Source organism: Homarus americanus, unplaced genomic scaffold (genome assembly GCF_018991925.1).
Source record: "Homarus americanus isolate GMGI-L3 unplaced genomic scaffold, GMGI_Hamer_2.0 scaffold45562, whole genome shotgun sequence".
Lineage (NCBI taxonomy): Eukaryota > Metazoa > Arthropoda > Malacostraca > Decapoda > Nephropidae > Homarus > Homarus americanus.
The window spans coordinates 12367925-12381102 of record NW_024744839.1 but is presented as its reverse complement, the minus strand read 5'-3'; the positions used below and the strand labels follow the sequence as shown (position 1 = coordinate 12381102).

The 13178-nt window shown below is 43.4% G+C and overlaps 1 protein-coding gene across 5 annotated transcripts; it reads right to left on the bottom strand.

Annotated features, from left to right (window-relative positions):
- Positions 1 to 440: 440 nt before the first annotated feature.
- Positions 441 to 12273, bottom strand: LOC121878121 (D-beta-hydroxybutyrate dehydrogenase, mitochondrial-like). Of its 5 annotated transcripts, XM_042384114.1 has the most exons (10): positions 12213 to 12232; positions 12001 to 12098; positions 11506 to 11708; positions 10937 to 11020; positions 9022 to 9184; positions 2749 to 2904; positions 2483 to 2588; positions 1813 to 1874; positions 1277 to 1419; positions 441 to 1031 (listed from the first exon to the last, which is right to left on the bottom strand). In XM_042384114.1, exons 3-10 carry the CDS (start codon positions 11668 to 11670, stop codon positions 852 to 854), a joined length of 1059 nt encoding a protein of 352 aa, XP_042240048.1. In that variant the 5' UTR covers positions 11671 to 11708; positions 12001 to 12098; positions 12213 to 12232; the 3' UTR covers positions 441 to 851. The 5 variants fall into 5 exon arrangements, with proteins under 5 accessions (XP_042240048.1, XP_042240049.1, XP_042240047.1 ...); XM_042384115.1 differs by having other exon boundaries at positions 12006 to 12273; XM_042384113.1 differs by having other exon boundaries at positions 12001 to 12272.
- Between the last annotated feature and the right edge of the window lie 905 nt (positions 12274 to 13178).

Here is a 13178-nt window from a genome sequence, read left to right as displayed (position 1 = left end):
ATGGGTTATTTGATAGTCTATAAGTACCCCTAAAAGATCACAGCTCAAGGTTGAAGAAGCCAAAAATCCATAAAATTCTAAAGGCAAACTTTTTCGGAGTGAGACTTGTAAACTTTGGAACAATCTGCCAGAGAGTGTTGTGACGGCACTGAGTGTGAGCTGTTTCAAGACCCAACACAGATACATTCTTAAGCCAGTGCATGGCTAACGAGCAGTGGTGAAGAGGATATAAGTAAAAGTAAGCGTTCATATCTGTGGATGGATTTATATCAAATTTGAGCACTTTATTTAGGCTCATCCAATAGTGTTCCCATTAAACTCTTTAAAACCTAAGATCGTTATCATAATTTCCTGGTTGGTTGAGTTAGTATATATACAAAATACACCAAAATACCACCTTTGCATAATGAAAGAGGAAACTAAGAAAATAAACCATGAAATTGCTTTATTACATTTATTGTTACATGGGCGTAGTTTTTAATCAGTGAATATACTGGTGAAGGTTCAGCTTTAAAATAGTCATAGTATGTTTAAGTGTTATCCAGGAAACAGAAGCTCTCTCAGGGTAGGAAGACAATAGATAGTCAAGATTTTTCTAAGTATTAAAATGGTAAGGTCGAATTACAGTACTTAGAGCAGTATTTTGAGTTCATTGTGTTTGACATGGTTACGCTTTGCTTCTGAGATACTTGTGTGTCTAGGATGGCCGAGCCTTATATTTTGAGTTATATGCGTGCTAGAATAACCAAGCCTAATTTCTGTTACGTGCGTGTTTGGGATGGATAAAGGCTTCCTCCCTCAGGTTAGGTGTTCGCGCCGGACGAGCCTCCGTGTGGGGTAAGCAAGAGAAGCTACAGTCCCTTCTTTAAGATATACTCGACCCACAAGTAATCGTAGACCCACTCAGGGAAATGCTGATTCAGGAACACGGCGAGGTAAATAGTAATATCCATGGGCTGGTAGCGACTCTGCGGGTACTTCTGCGTGAGGGCGTCAGTCATTGCAGTCAGCACCTCACTCACGTCCGGGTTCTGGCAGGGGAAGGAGCATAAGTTGTAGTGCAGTATATCAAAGTTAGAAGAAACTTTACGTTGCAAACAATGTACAAATGAGGGACGGACTTTACAGCTGTCCAAATGACTTGTAGGGATGCAGCACAACTACAATAAAGCGCTCACAAGACTATACTCACTGATTGCATACCATTATATACCAGTTACATCATTAAATATATCGGCCAAACTTAACCGAGAGTGGTTGGTGTTGTCATACTTACCCCGGAACGTGTGATATTCAGCTGAAAGTTAATGGTTTCATCGAAGAAATCTTTACCATAGGCAGTCTTGACCTCTTCGTCCATGGCTGCCCACATGGCCTTCCCGTCACGCCTCACGTCACTCTCGCGGAAGATGCCCGTTCCTGTGGTGGTGGAGGAAAGTACTGAGCAATGTTACTTCTGGTGGTGATGGAGGGGAGTAGTGAGGGAGGTATTGGTGGTGATGGAGGGGAGGAGTGAGGGAGATATTGATAGTGATAGAGGGGGAGTAGTGAGGGAGATATTGGTAGTAAGAAAGAAAGAGAGAAAAAAAATAATGCAGAGATTGCAATAACGAAATTAGACATATGAAATAACGAAGTGTATACTGTATATAAAGGCAAATGGTACGATAAAAATAAATAATTAAAATCAATATATGGATCACCTGAAGATTTAACACCCTAGATTATTTCACCTGAATTATCACCCTAACGCTAACTTAACCCTTATGTGACATTAGGGTGTTTAATCTTGAGGTGATGCCAGATGCTTACCCGCTGTGAAGTTGCCAGGTTCAATGAGGCAAACGTCAATACCAAATCGTCTCATCTCGTTTCTGTGGAAGATGAGTTGGTTAACGTCTTGAGAGGAGTACACCTTTTCACATAAACGTTGAGACATTGTTATATACTTATTTGACATATTTCATAACCGAATGACAGAACACATATCGAATGACATTCTAAGATAACTGTTCGTTCATGCTAACAGAAATGATTGACAAAGGTTATGAAATTGACAGACGTGAACAATATGCAGACTGTCGGTTTATTGTTCACGTCTGTCAATTTCATAACCTTTGTCAATCATTTCTGTTAGCATGAACGAACAGTTATCTTAGAATGTCATTCGATATGTGTTCTGTCATTCGGTTATGAAATATGTCAAATAGGTATATAACAATGTCTCAACGTATATGTGAAAAGGTTTACTGTGAACTTTAACCCATATATTCAGTTTTATTCAGTAATATCGTCATAGAAGTTTACACTGAAGTTAATTATCATTATTATGACAAGACATTCTAACTAAAGAGACATTTTTTTTTACTAAATATTTTTTTTATTAATTTGAATTTCCAAGTTATTAATATTAAATTGATTCTGTTATTATAGTGGTTTCGGTAAAAATAGTTTCGGTTTTGTTGTCCACTAAGACACTCACCTGAGTCCGTCATTGAAGCCCTCGAGGGCGTGCTTGTTGAGGTCATAGGTGGTGCCTATAGGGATGTGGAGGCGGCCCCGCGCGCTGCCCATGGACACAATTCGACCTGTAGTCATTCATGTTATTTAAGTCAAATGTATTCGGAAATATTATATATTTTGCACAAAAGAAAAAATAAATCCTTTGTAACCAGAACAGACAGAAATATTAAAACCTATACTTCCTTGGGTGTGTGACAGTGTGTGTGTGTGTGGCGGCCTGCTTACCCTTCGCCTTCCTGATGAGAGGAAGGAAGGTCTTGGTGACGGCGATGGTCCCGAAGATGTTGACGTCACTAATCTTACGACAAGTTTCCATGGTCACCCACTCGACAGCCCCGTGTGTGCAGATAGCGGCGTTGTTCACCAATCCCCACAGCACCTCTATCAACATCACAGGGATTACTTCTCCTCTGCCCCTTATACAATGGCGATGGTATTTTTTATTTTATTTTTTTTGTTAGGTTAAGGTGGGGAAAGGATGGAAGGCATGCTGGGGCTCAAGGCACAGCCAGACATGAGGGAATTGAGGGATGGAGAAGTCACAACATATAGTCGTGGGAGGAAAGGTTGGAAAAGAAGTTTAAGAATTAAACAGAGGGGGACGACACCCCTTGTTTTACATATTACAGAGTTTGTTGGCTAACTAAGCTAACCTAGGATTTAGAATGAGGTTGCACAATGGTTATTTTAGAAGACAATGACTAGATTGATTTTACATTTACAAGTTTATTAACATCTTATACTGTATTACGTTATGGACTCACTTGATTGTGACTTGTTAAATGTGAATTTATATCATCTAAGTTTTAATCTAAGATGGATCACCGTGGCGGACATAGATGGGTCGCGGGTTGGGTTGTTGTAGTGCGGGCAGACTCCGGGGCCACCAGGCGTGGGGTCTCCCTCCGTTGATGTCTTCCCCGCGTAGGTGGTCTGGGCTGTGAGGTCGTCCAGGAGCTTGTCCCAAACCTTCTTCCCTAGGCGATGAAACCTGAAGTTGAGGGCCTCTGTTTTATTTCTTAGGTGGATGGTTCCACTGTCTCCTGGTAGGGTGGCGCTTGGCCACTGGCTGACCTTAAACACTTGTTTTGGAAGCTCTGTAGTTGTTGTACTCTAGTCTTCCCGAGTGTGACGAGTGGTATAGATGGGTACTCCAACACAGGCCTCACCAGCGCCTTGTACAGGTGAACTTGTATCTTCTCAGGCATCAATTTAAAACTTTTTAATTTGGCTGCGGCGACTTTGGCTTTATTTAGTCTGTCCTTCACGTGGGGAATGATGCCCGTCCGAGAAATGATGAGGCCGAGCAACCTGCCTTGTTTAGAGTACTCAATCTCTTCGTCGTCGATCATCAATGGGGCCGGTTTGAATTTCGCAATGGGTATGACCTCAAATTTCGTTTTGTTTGTTTTTATTTTCCATTTGTTTTCATACTCCGAGATCTCCTCTATTGCCCGAGCAGTGAGTCGCGCCATCCTTGCTGTGGACCTTCCTGGGCAGGTGACGATCTGTGTTACATCGTCGGCATACATGACGTACTCGCTGCCGACGATTGGGGTAGGCAGGTCAGCCGTGTAGAGTGTGTAAAGGGTTGGTGAGAGACAAGAGCCCTGAGGCACGCCGCTCGATAGTGAGAATTCTTCTCCAAAATGTTCTTGCATCTTGATTTTGGCTCTGCGGTCCATAATGAAGTTACACAGCAGGCGCGTCAGATTTTCGGGTAGCCCCAGTTGTATGATCTTATATTGCAGCCCTGCGTGCCAAACTTTGTCAAACGCTTTGCTGACGTCCTTCAGTACTATATTGCACTGCAGGCGGCCAGTCATGGCACTGGCGATCTGCTCGTAGGCCTGAGCTATGGCGGTGGATGTGCCTTTGTACTGGCGGAAGCCGAACTGGCGGGGATTATGCACGTCTTCGTCCTCCAGATACATCCGCAATCGCTTGTTGACTATTTTTTCGAAGATTTTGGCAGATACCTCTAGCAGCGATATTGGTCGAAAGTTTTCGACTTTGTTTGGAGGCTTCCCTGCTTTTGGTATGAGGCGAATAACGGCAATTTTGAACATCTTAGGGAAGTATCCAGAGGCGAGGCAGGCGTTGAATATATGAGCAAGCCTCTCTATCATGTTGTCGGGGAGTTGAGCCAGGATCTTCTTGTTAATGTGACTTTGACCAGGTGATTTGTTTTTAAACCCTTTTATGACGGCTGACACATCTGCAGGAACTATGCGCTCCGTCAGGTAGCTTCCGTCAACCAGTCTAGTGAAGTCAGCCCGTGGGAGCGGCTGGAGCAGGAGCTGATGGTCCTGCAACTGACCTAAAATGTCCTCCTCAAACTCCCTGTCGAAGCCCTCGTTCTCCTGTTCACTAATGGTAAAGATCTTTCGTAAATATCGCCGATGTAGTTGTTCTTGGTTTTCTTCCTCGAATATTTTTACGTTGTTTTGGTCGAGCAGGTAAGGGACCGTGCTAGAGGTGGAACCCATCAGTCGCTTGATCCCTTTCCAGAAGGCAGCAGAATCGCGGTAATTGTTGGCTGCCTCCCACACCAAGGCGGCCCACTTTTGTTCATGTAGACGTTTGCTCTCGTGCTGGATGTCCGTCTGTAGCTCTCGGTACCGGTCTCTCAGCTCCTGCGTCCACCCGCGGATACTGGCTAGCTGTCTCACGTGAGCGTACTGGACACTGAGCTGCCTCAGCTGGTAACTAGTGTGAGGGTGGGGAATGGTCCTGTAACTGGTGGTCGGGATGTTGTTGTCCATCTCCGTCTTCACATCCTTATACCATTGTTCGACCGCGTCGTCGATGTCATTGGGGCTGGCTTCTTCCAGGTTTCTCCCCTGCTTGAGACTGAGAGACTCCTTGAGACTGAGAGACTCCTTGAGACTGAGAGACTCCCAGTCTGCCCGTTTGAGGTTTGACCTGATGTTGGCGGGGATCATAATGAGAGCGTCACGACGACTGGCAGGTGATCGCTGGTACTGATGGGTCCGGCGGTAACGTGCCTGTTCAGGACGGCCTCGTTGTTAGAGAGGATTATGTCGGGTGTTGTGGCACTGGCACGTCTGATCAATGTCGGGAAATCTGGCCCGAGGTGTTGCAGTTTTCCCCTTCTGATGTTGTCATACAGCGCCACACCGACGTTGTTCTCATTACCGTGTCCTATTATGGCGTGGCGCGCATTTAAGTCCCCTATGATGTATGTTGGTTTTCTGTGGCGTAGCAACTGGTTTAGGTCTTGTTCGGGTAAGTAAGGACGTCTGGGAGGTAGGTACATTGTGCAAATGATAACAGGTCTCCTAGTTGTCTGCACCTGCACTCCCAGAACTGAATCCTCGAAGTCTAGCAACACTCTGTGACTCAGCCGTGACCTGATGGACACAGCGACACCATCGTTCAGCTCACCCGTCATGTTCCTCTGGTATACAGTGTAGCCAAAAAATTTCAGCTTACTTTCATCCTTTATGCCAGTGCTGTTTAACAGAATGATGTCTGGGTCTAATTGATAGTATAAGTTAGACAGTTCGTTACGTCTATTAAAGGACCAGTGTAGGACATTAAGTTTGACAATTTTCATCCTGCTAACGACTGCCATTTCGGAGACTGTAGCTTGGGGCGTCGCTTGGAGTGTTTGCTCGGCTTCTGCCATTTCTAGGGGGACGGAACTTCTCAGCAGAACCTTCGGACATCTGCTTGTCAGTCAATGGCGGGCCCTCGAACTTCTCGTCACCCGAGTGCAGGAAGGTGTTCAGGTCCTGGGCCTGCGTGTCGTAGTAATCAACTGACGCTGCAGCTCGAGAGTCTTGTTCCTCTGTGGGGTGAGTCGCAGCCATTGACTGTGGTTGCAGTCCGATGGTCACTGTCGTCGCTGGGAGTGCATGTAATGGGATCGCGAGCATTTACGGTGTCGTTGGAGCTGTGATCCCAGGAGGACTGACTGGCCACGTCGGGATTGCGGTTATACTGACTTTTGCCTAAGTCAAGGAGATCATGGTCTATTTCTGGCGTGGGTTGAGGTCGTCGATAAGTCATTGAGTGGGTTACTGCCTTAAGGATTTCTTTTGAAGGGACTTTGTCGCTAATTTCAACAGGTGCAATGTTGTTCCTGGTTAGTGTCTCGTTGAGGTGTTTCGAGAATGAACCTGGATGAACCATGTTCATGTGATGGGCATGCAGGTAAGACAAGTATATAGTGGTGGCTTTGGACTCGTCCAGTTGTGGAGAGGAGACGCTCCTGATGCTCTCGGCCACTGCGTCCCTCATGGCGCCCAGCGACTCAGTAACTGCCTGTTTTATTGAGTCCTTGATGGTTCTTATCTCTGATTGCAGGACTTCCATGGTCTCGCTGACATTGTTGAGCTTTTGGGAGTCTGCTTGAGTTTCTTTTAGAGCGTGTTTTAGGGTTTGGCTGTAAGCCATGATCGTCGACTGAGTGGTCCTTTCTATGGTGTTAGAAATTTCCCTGGTTTCTTTGTGTTTGGTTATTTCGGTCAGTTTCTTCTCTGTTTCTTGAAGTACCTGTTTCCTGACCAGGCAGGTGGCAGAGAAGGTCCTGTGGTCACCCTCGCAGACGACACACTTTTTTATGGTGCTACGGCAGTCTTTGTAGAAGTACTGATCAGATGAACACTCAGAGCATATGACCCCTTGCATGGGACAGTTCTTGGTCATGTGGTCATTGTATTTATAGCACTTCATACATTGTTGGATGGGCGTATACTTTTCATATTCTATTTGGTGGGATGAGATGGAAGTGCCATATGCATAGAGCCCCTTCTCCTTCATTCTTTTTGCATCCGTTGTGTCTGCAAAGCGTACCTTGATTATATTATGGGCATACATAGGATACATCTCCACAACCTTGACATTGTTTTACTTTTGTATTTCATCTCTTATTTCTTCTGCGTTATTTTCCACTACATCTTTGTCTAACTTCTTACATACAAGGGTGAGCTTGGCGCCGTATACCCGTGGGACAATGACCTCGTAACCGTTAGTTTTCATTTTGTCCATGGCACTAGACTTAATTAGTTTATCAGCATCTTCATTTGTTTCTGTGAAGATGGTGTAACCATCTTTCATATCCACAAGTCTATTTATTCTCACCCTTAGGTCGCTCAATAGCCTTTTTAGCCCTATCCGAGACCCCTGGGTCGGGGTTCCGGAGATCTTCACTCTCACTTTGGCAATGGTCAGTAACATACATGAATGAATGAATGAAAATTCTACCTAATCCGTCCACCTCAGCTAAACCCCATGGATGGCGCTCCTTCTGTCCGCTTGCTGGGCGAGTAAAGACGGGTCTAGGGGTAGGGTGAACAGACAATCCCCTGGCGGGGGCCTAGCCAAGCCCTAACACCTAGCAGTGACAGGTTATGAAGCACTGTCGAATCCCTAACAGAAAATGTTGCCACCCTTACTGTCTCGACTCAGCAGCCCTCTGAGGGCCCCCCTTGAGGCTCTGCCCGCAGGGTTCGCGTCGTTACCAAACAGCAGGGACTCTAGGCGAAAGGATAGGGTAGGGAAGAAGCGCAGTGTACAATAATGATATCCATGTACAACTACATGATAAAGCAGTCAGAACGGACCCAAAGCGAAAAACAAGGCAGACAGTCGTAATGGTCAGCGATTTGAACTGAGCAGGGAGCGACGCGTATCACGTCCGATCGCTCTGATGGCGATGGTACAAAACAATAAGGAAACGTTGTTACGAGTATCGGAATAAGAACCAATGATTAGATGTTATGCTTAAAATGTAGTATCATTGGTTTCAACGTGTTAGATAAAACAAAGCAGAGTTTTTGTGTTAGTCTCGAATACAAATGAGTGAGCGTTTGATAGCTATTTGTGGATTCGCAAGTTGAACGTGTTTTGTTTTTGACGTCATTTCTGCCACCTCTACCCGGTTAGTTTTACCTCTCAGAGCCGGGTGGCCTTAGTATTGGGTTGGCAATTGTAAGATAAGTATCTCCTCTCCTATTGTAAATTTCTAGTGGTATACTGTGTTAACCTTGCTCGACTTTTGAGAACACCAAGTAATTACATAGTGATTTATATGTGAGACTGTGTGTAGTCATACTGTAGAATTCAACGGTAAATACCTTACTTGTTTATGAGTTACGTGTGTTGGATAACCACGTTGTTTAGGGTAGTGTCTAGACTAAATAAGTGTTTAATCATTACGTTGATGTTCTTTATTTTGTCACTCGGTTGAGTAGTTCATTTGTTCAGTATTAATTTGTATTTATTTATTTTTGTACATACGGTTATACTTATTGTTTGTTTATTTGTTAATATAGTTGGTAATTAAAGCCACTGCATGATTTTCAGTATACCCCATAGTAATGAGGTGATAATATGGTGGGATCTATTCCTGGACCTATAGTACAAAGTGGAATTTGTGATATTGTTATACCCTGAAGAGGCCCAAGGGTCGTAACAACGTTTATGGCGTGAGGAACTCTCATAACCGGTGGTACAAGTTATCTCCCTCACCTTCTGCCGGCAACAGGTTCTTTACATCTTCCAGCGCCTTCTTCACCTCCTCCTGGTTGGTAATGTCCATCTGCAGGACGTGGAGGCGGCTGGAGCCCCCCTTCCGTAGACGCTCCGCCCCCTCGCCTCCGGATTTGAGGACACAGGCAAATACTCGGACACCCTGACCCCGGGATTAAGGGTGATTAATATAAATACTGTAATTACATAGGTAGTTATTTAGTAAAACTGTCATACGTTTACAGTTAGTTTAGCAAGTATATATAACAATGCGGGTATACATTTAAGCATACACATATATATTGACAGCGCAAGTACCGTATACATAGACCATGTTATAAGGGCGGGGATTTTCTTCCCTTATTCTTATTTCATACTTCTCTTTGTCTTAGTTACTTCATTTGTTCTGTCAAAATAATTTCATTTCATGGTTACTTCATAACCTCAGTCTTTTGGTAGCATGGCGTGGGTTAGGGCACAAATGGGTACTGTAATTCTTGTATCAAGTCATTGGACAAAATATAGGTGAATACCGAGGGTGAACGATACCCCTAATTTACTCTTAAGAAATGGTTTATTAATATGAAATTAAATTAGGTAGAAGATGTCATTAACATAAAACTACAAGGTCCAACTCCTTGGCTTTACTCATCTGCAATTCCACTTTGATACTCTGGCTTCTTACAACATTACTGGTGGTACATTACATTAACATACAGCTACAAGGATCAACTCCTTGGCTTTACTCAACTGCAATTCCCAGTGGATACTCTTACTTCTTACAACATTACTGGTGGTACATTACGTAGACTACACCACATGACAAACTTACATATGGTACCTTCACTAGAACTGTTGTTAGTACACATGGAGGATGCACTCACAACACATAACATGTGAATACTGATACTAACAATTTTTATGGGTTCACTACCCAACATGGGATGATTATTCCCAGTTAATTATCCCCAATCATATACAACAAATACTGTGGACCATATAACTGTACGGAGTGTCCCAGGGTAGAACCCTGGCGTCTCAACAAATGAAGATCGCTGTTATGGTCGGTTGAAGTCTGACACGTGGCGAGAGTCTGGGGTCTAGTTCCCAGGACTGGAGCATTTCAATCCTGCCGAATCAGCAACATCGTTCACTACAGCTAACTGTTAGGTATCCACCAACCCCGGGCAGCCGCAATGACAGAAATTACATTCAAATCAGCTGCTACACATTCAAAGATGACCCTTAGTTGACACGGGTCTGGCGAATTTCTTAAGTTTAATTACATAAACTAATTCGAGATTGGGCTTCCCAGGAAAAAGTGGAATACATACGTTGACAACTGAAGTACCCCAAATGGGCGGGACTTACGGAGAGGGAAAACGCGTTTCTTCCTAGGGATAACTCCCCAGTTATCCACATGTTTTGCGGGCGTGGAGTATAATATGAATTATCAGATTTCAAGCAGACCAGCCGTCATCGTGACCATGACACTGTATGTATAAAATTTCCAGTGCTGTACCTAAACAGTGTAGGTATACAAATAATTGTAAACAGTAGAACAATTTGATAAAAGATGTCCCAAAAGGCCATCGGATGTTTGTTTCCGATTTTAAAGTCATCTTGGCAATGTTCCGTTTTCTGCTATTTTATTTTTCTTGCAAATTTCCAGACCATTCCCTTCCTTACTTTAGGTTTCTGTATTTCATGATAAACTCCACACACGTGAAAATAAAAAGATGAGAGTACATAGATAAATACACAAACACCATACACCCCCACACCATTCACACACATACACACAATACACACACACACACACACATACACACACACACACACTACACAAACACCATACACAAACATACTCATATAAAGCAAGAAGCACATCTGAAGGTTGTTGGTGGCTACTGACCATTTTATCCAAATGTAGTGCAAGGGCATGACCGAAGCCCGTGTCACAGCCTGTTATGAGCACCGCCTTCCTTGACATTGGGACCTGCAACAGAAAAGGGTAATGGTCAGCGGTGTCACTCTTCACGAGGACCCAGACAATAAATGTCCCCGTAACAAAATTGCACCCTAAAAGATCGCCAGGAAAATAGTGTATTTTTCACATAAATTCATCCTAAATAGTTCAAATACACGGGAAATGATTGTAATACGTGCTCATTTCAATAAGTCCATCGTTATTAATGCAAAATGAGTTGGGGTACATTTGGGAAACGAAATAAGCCTATGCTTACCCGGTTCATTTGTCTACTGTAAGGTGGAAAGCATTTGTGCATTGGCATTATTGACGTATGGATTAAAAACGTAATGATTGCTATTTGAGAACTGAAAGAGAGATTTCCAATTTCTAAACGAAACCTGGAAATATGTTAAGGTTTATGTGAAGTGTATTTGAAACCTTTCAACGCTCTGTAAACTTAAAATAGACCCTAGTTAGACAGGTGAAGCATTTATTATATATGAGACACTGACCTTCATACTTGCTAGAGCCAAGTAGATAAGAGAAGACAGGAGCCAGGCAAGAGGGAATGTCACACAACAGGAGCAGAGACCCAGCAGGTTCAGCAGGGTGGCCAGGAGGGCACTCACGCAGCCCCAGAAGAGCACCCGGCTAATCTTGTCGTATGTCAGAAACATTTTGGCGGTGGTGTCCGACCTGGGAGGAGCACTTCAAGCTGCAATAAATTTCACTGCCATTATATTGTATTAAAACTTGACCTAATGACTTTTCAAAGCAATATTCCAGCCATCTTGTTATTCAGTGTCCACACGTGGGAAAATGTTGAACATGGGCCCAATAGGACCCACAATCAAAACTTGGCGCTTGTATCAACTGTATCTTTAACACAGCAAAATGTATTTAAGCCGCCAGACTATTAGATTTAAGAACATTTCTTCCCACGAAATAAAACTCCAGTTAATATATGTGTTATTTCAATTTGTCACTTGGGAAACAGTGAAACTTGCCTCACAGTCAAACTGGACAACAGATGGTACCGACTTGTCTTCTCAGGATTTCCCCTTGGCAGACTGAGGTAACAATGAAGTCATTCCCTTGAAATTATCTATTAAAAGACTAAATTAGTACACTAGAGTGAGCCCGTATTATGCACAGGGTTTTGGGCAAAATAATAAACACAGTCAGCTGTACTACTTGCACAATGAATGTTTAACTTAACTGGGCGGAGGAGAGAGTCTGGGTGGCGGCTGTGCTGCCTGGGTGTGGTTCAAGGCTGCTCCGCCCTCTGCCGCGCAACCAACACTTGTATAAAAATCCACCAATACACTCTTTTTCTTTTTGTTTGGTTTGATATCATATCTCAGTAATCGTTTCTTCTCTGATGCTTTGATAAAATTTATTTCATTTATTGACATGGAAATATAAGAAATATAAAATACAACCACCAGCTGAAGTATATTGTTTGTAATAGAGGAAAAATTGTTTGTCTAATTCTTCTATTGAAATATTATGGTAGTTACGCAATTGGGTGAGGATGAAGCATTGGTTGTGATGTGTCCTCTATTGGGTTATTGCCACCAGCATGGCTACACTGTCACGTGCCTGAGCGCTCGGGAACTCGCTGCATCTGTTCACGCTTCCATTTCACACAAGCTACTAATAATTTGTTAATTGTACTTATTATATTATTATTGTTCTTAGTTACTTAGGTTAATTGTATATTTATGTATGTAATTTATATGCATCATTGTCTTACTCTGTTAAGTCAACTCAAGAGTACATAAGAACATAAGAAGATAAGAAAGTGGGATACTGCAGGAGGCCGACTGGCCCATACAGGGCAGATCCCTTTCACACCCATCCCAGCACTTCCATGTGCCTATCCAACTTCGTCTTGAAGCTCCCTAGCGTCCCCGATCCTACTATAGCACTCGGTAGCCTATTCCACATATCCACAACTCTATTACCAAACCAGTGCTTGCCTATATCCTTTCTGAATCGGAATTTATCTAATTTAAAGCCATTTGTTCTAGTTATTTCGTTATTACTGAGCTTCAGAACATCTTCCATTTTACCCTTGTTAATCCCACTTACCCACTTGTACACCTCTATCATATCTCCCCTAACTCTACGCCTCTCTAATGAATGTAAGCCTAAGCTTTTCAGTCTTTCTTCATATGGAAGG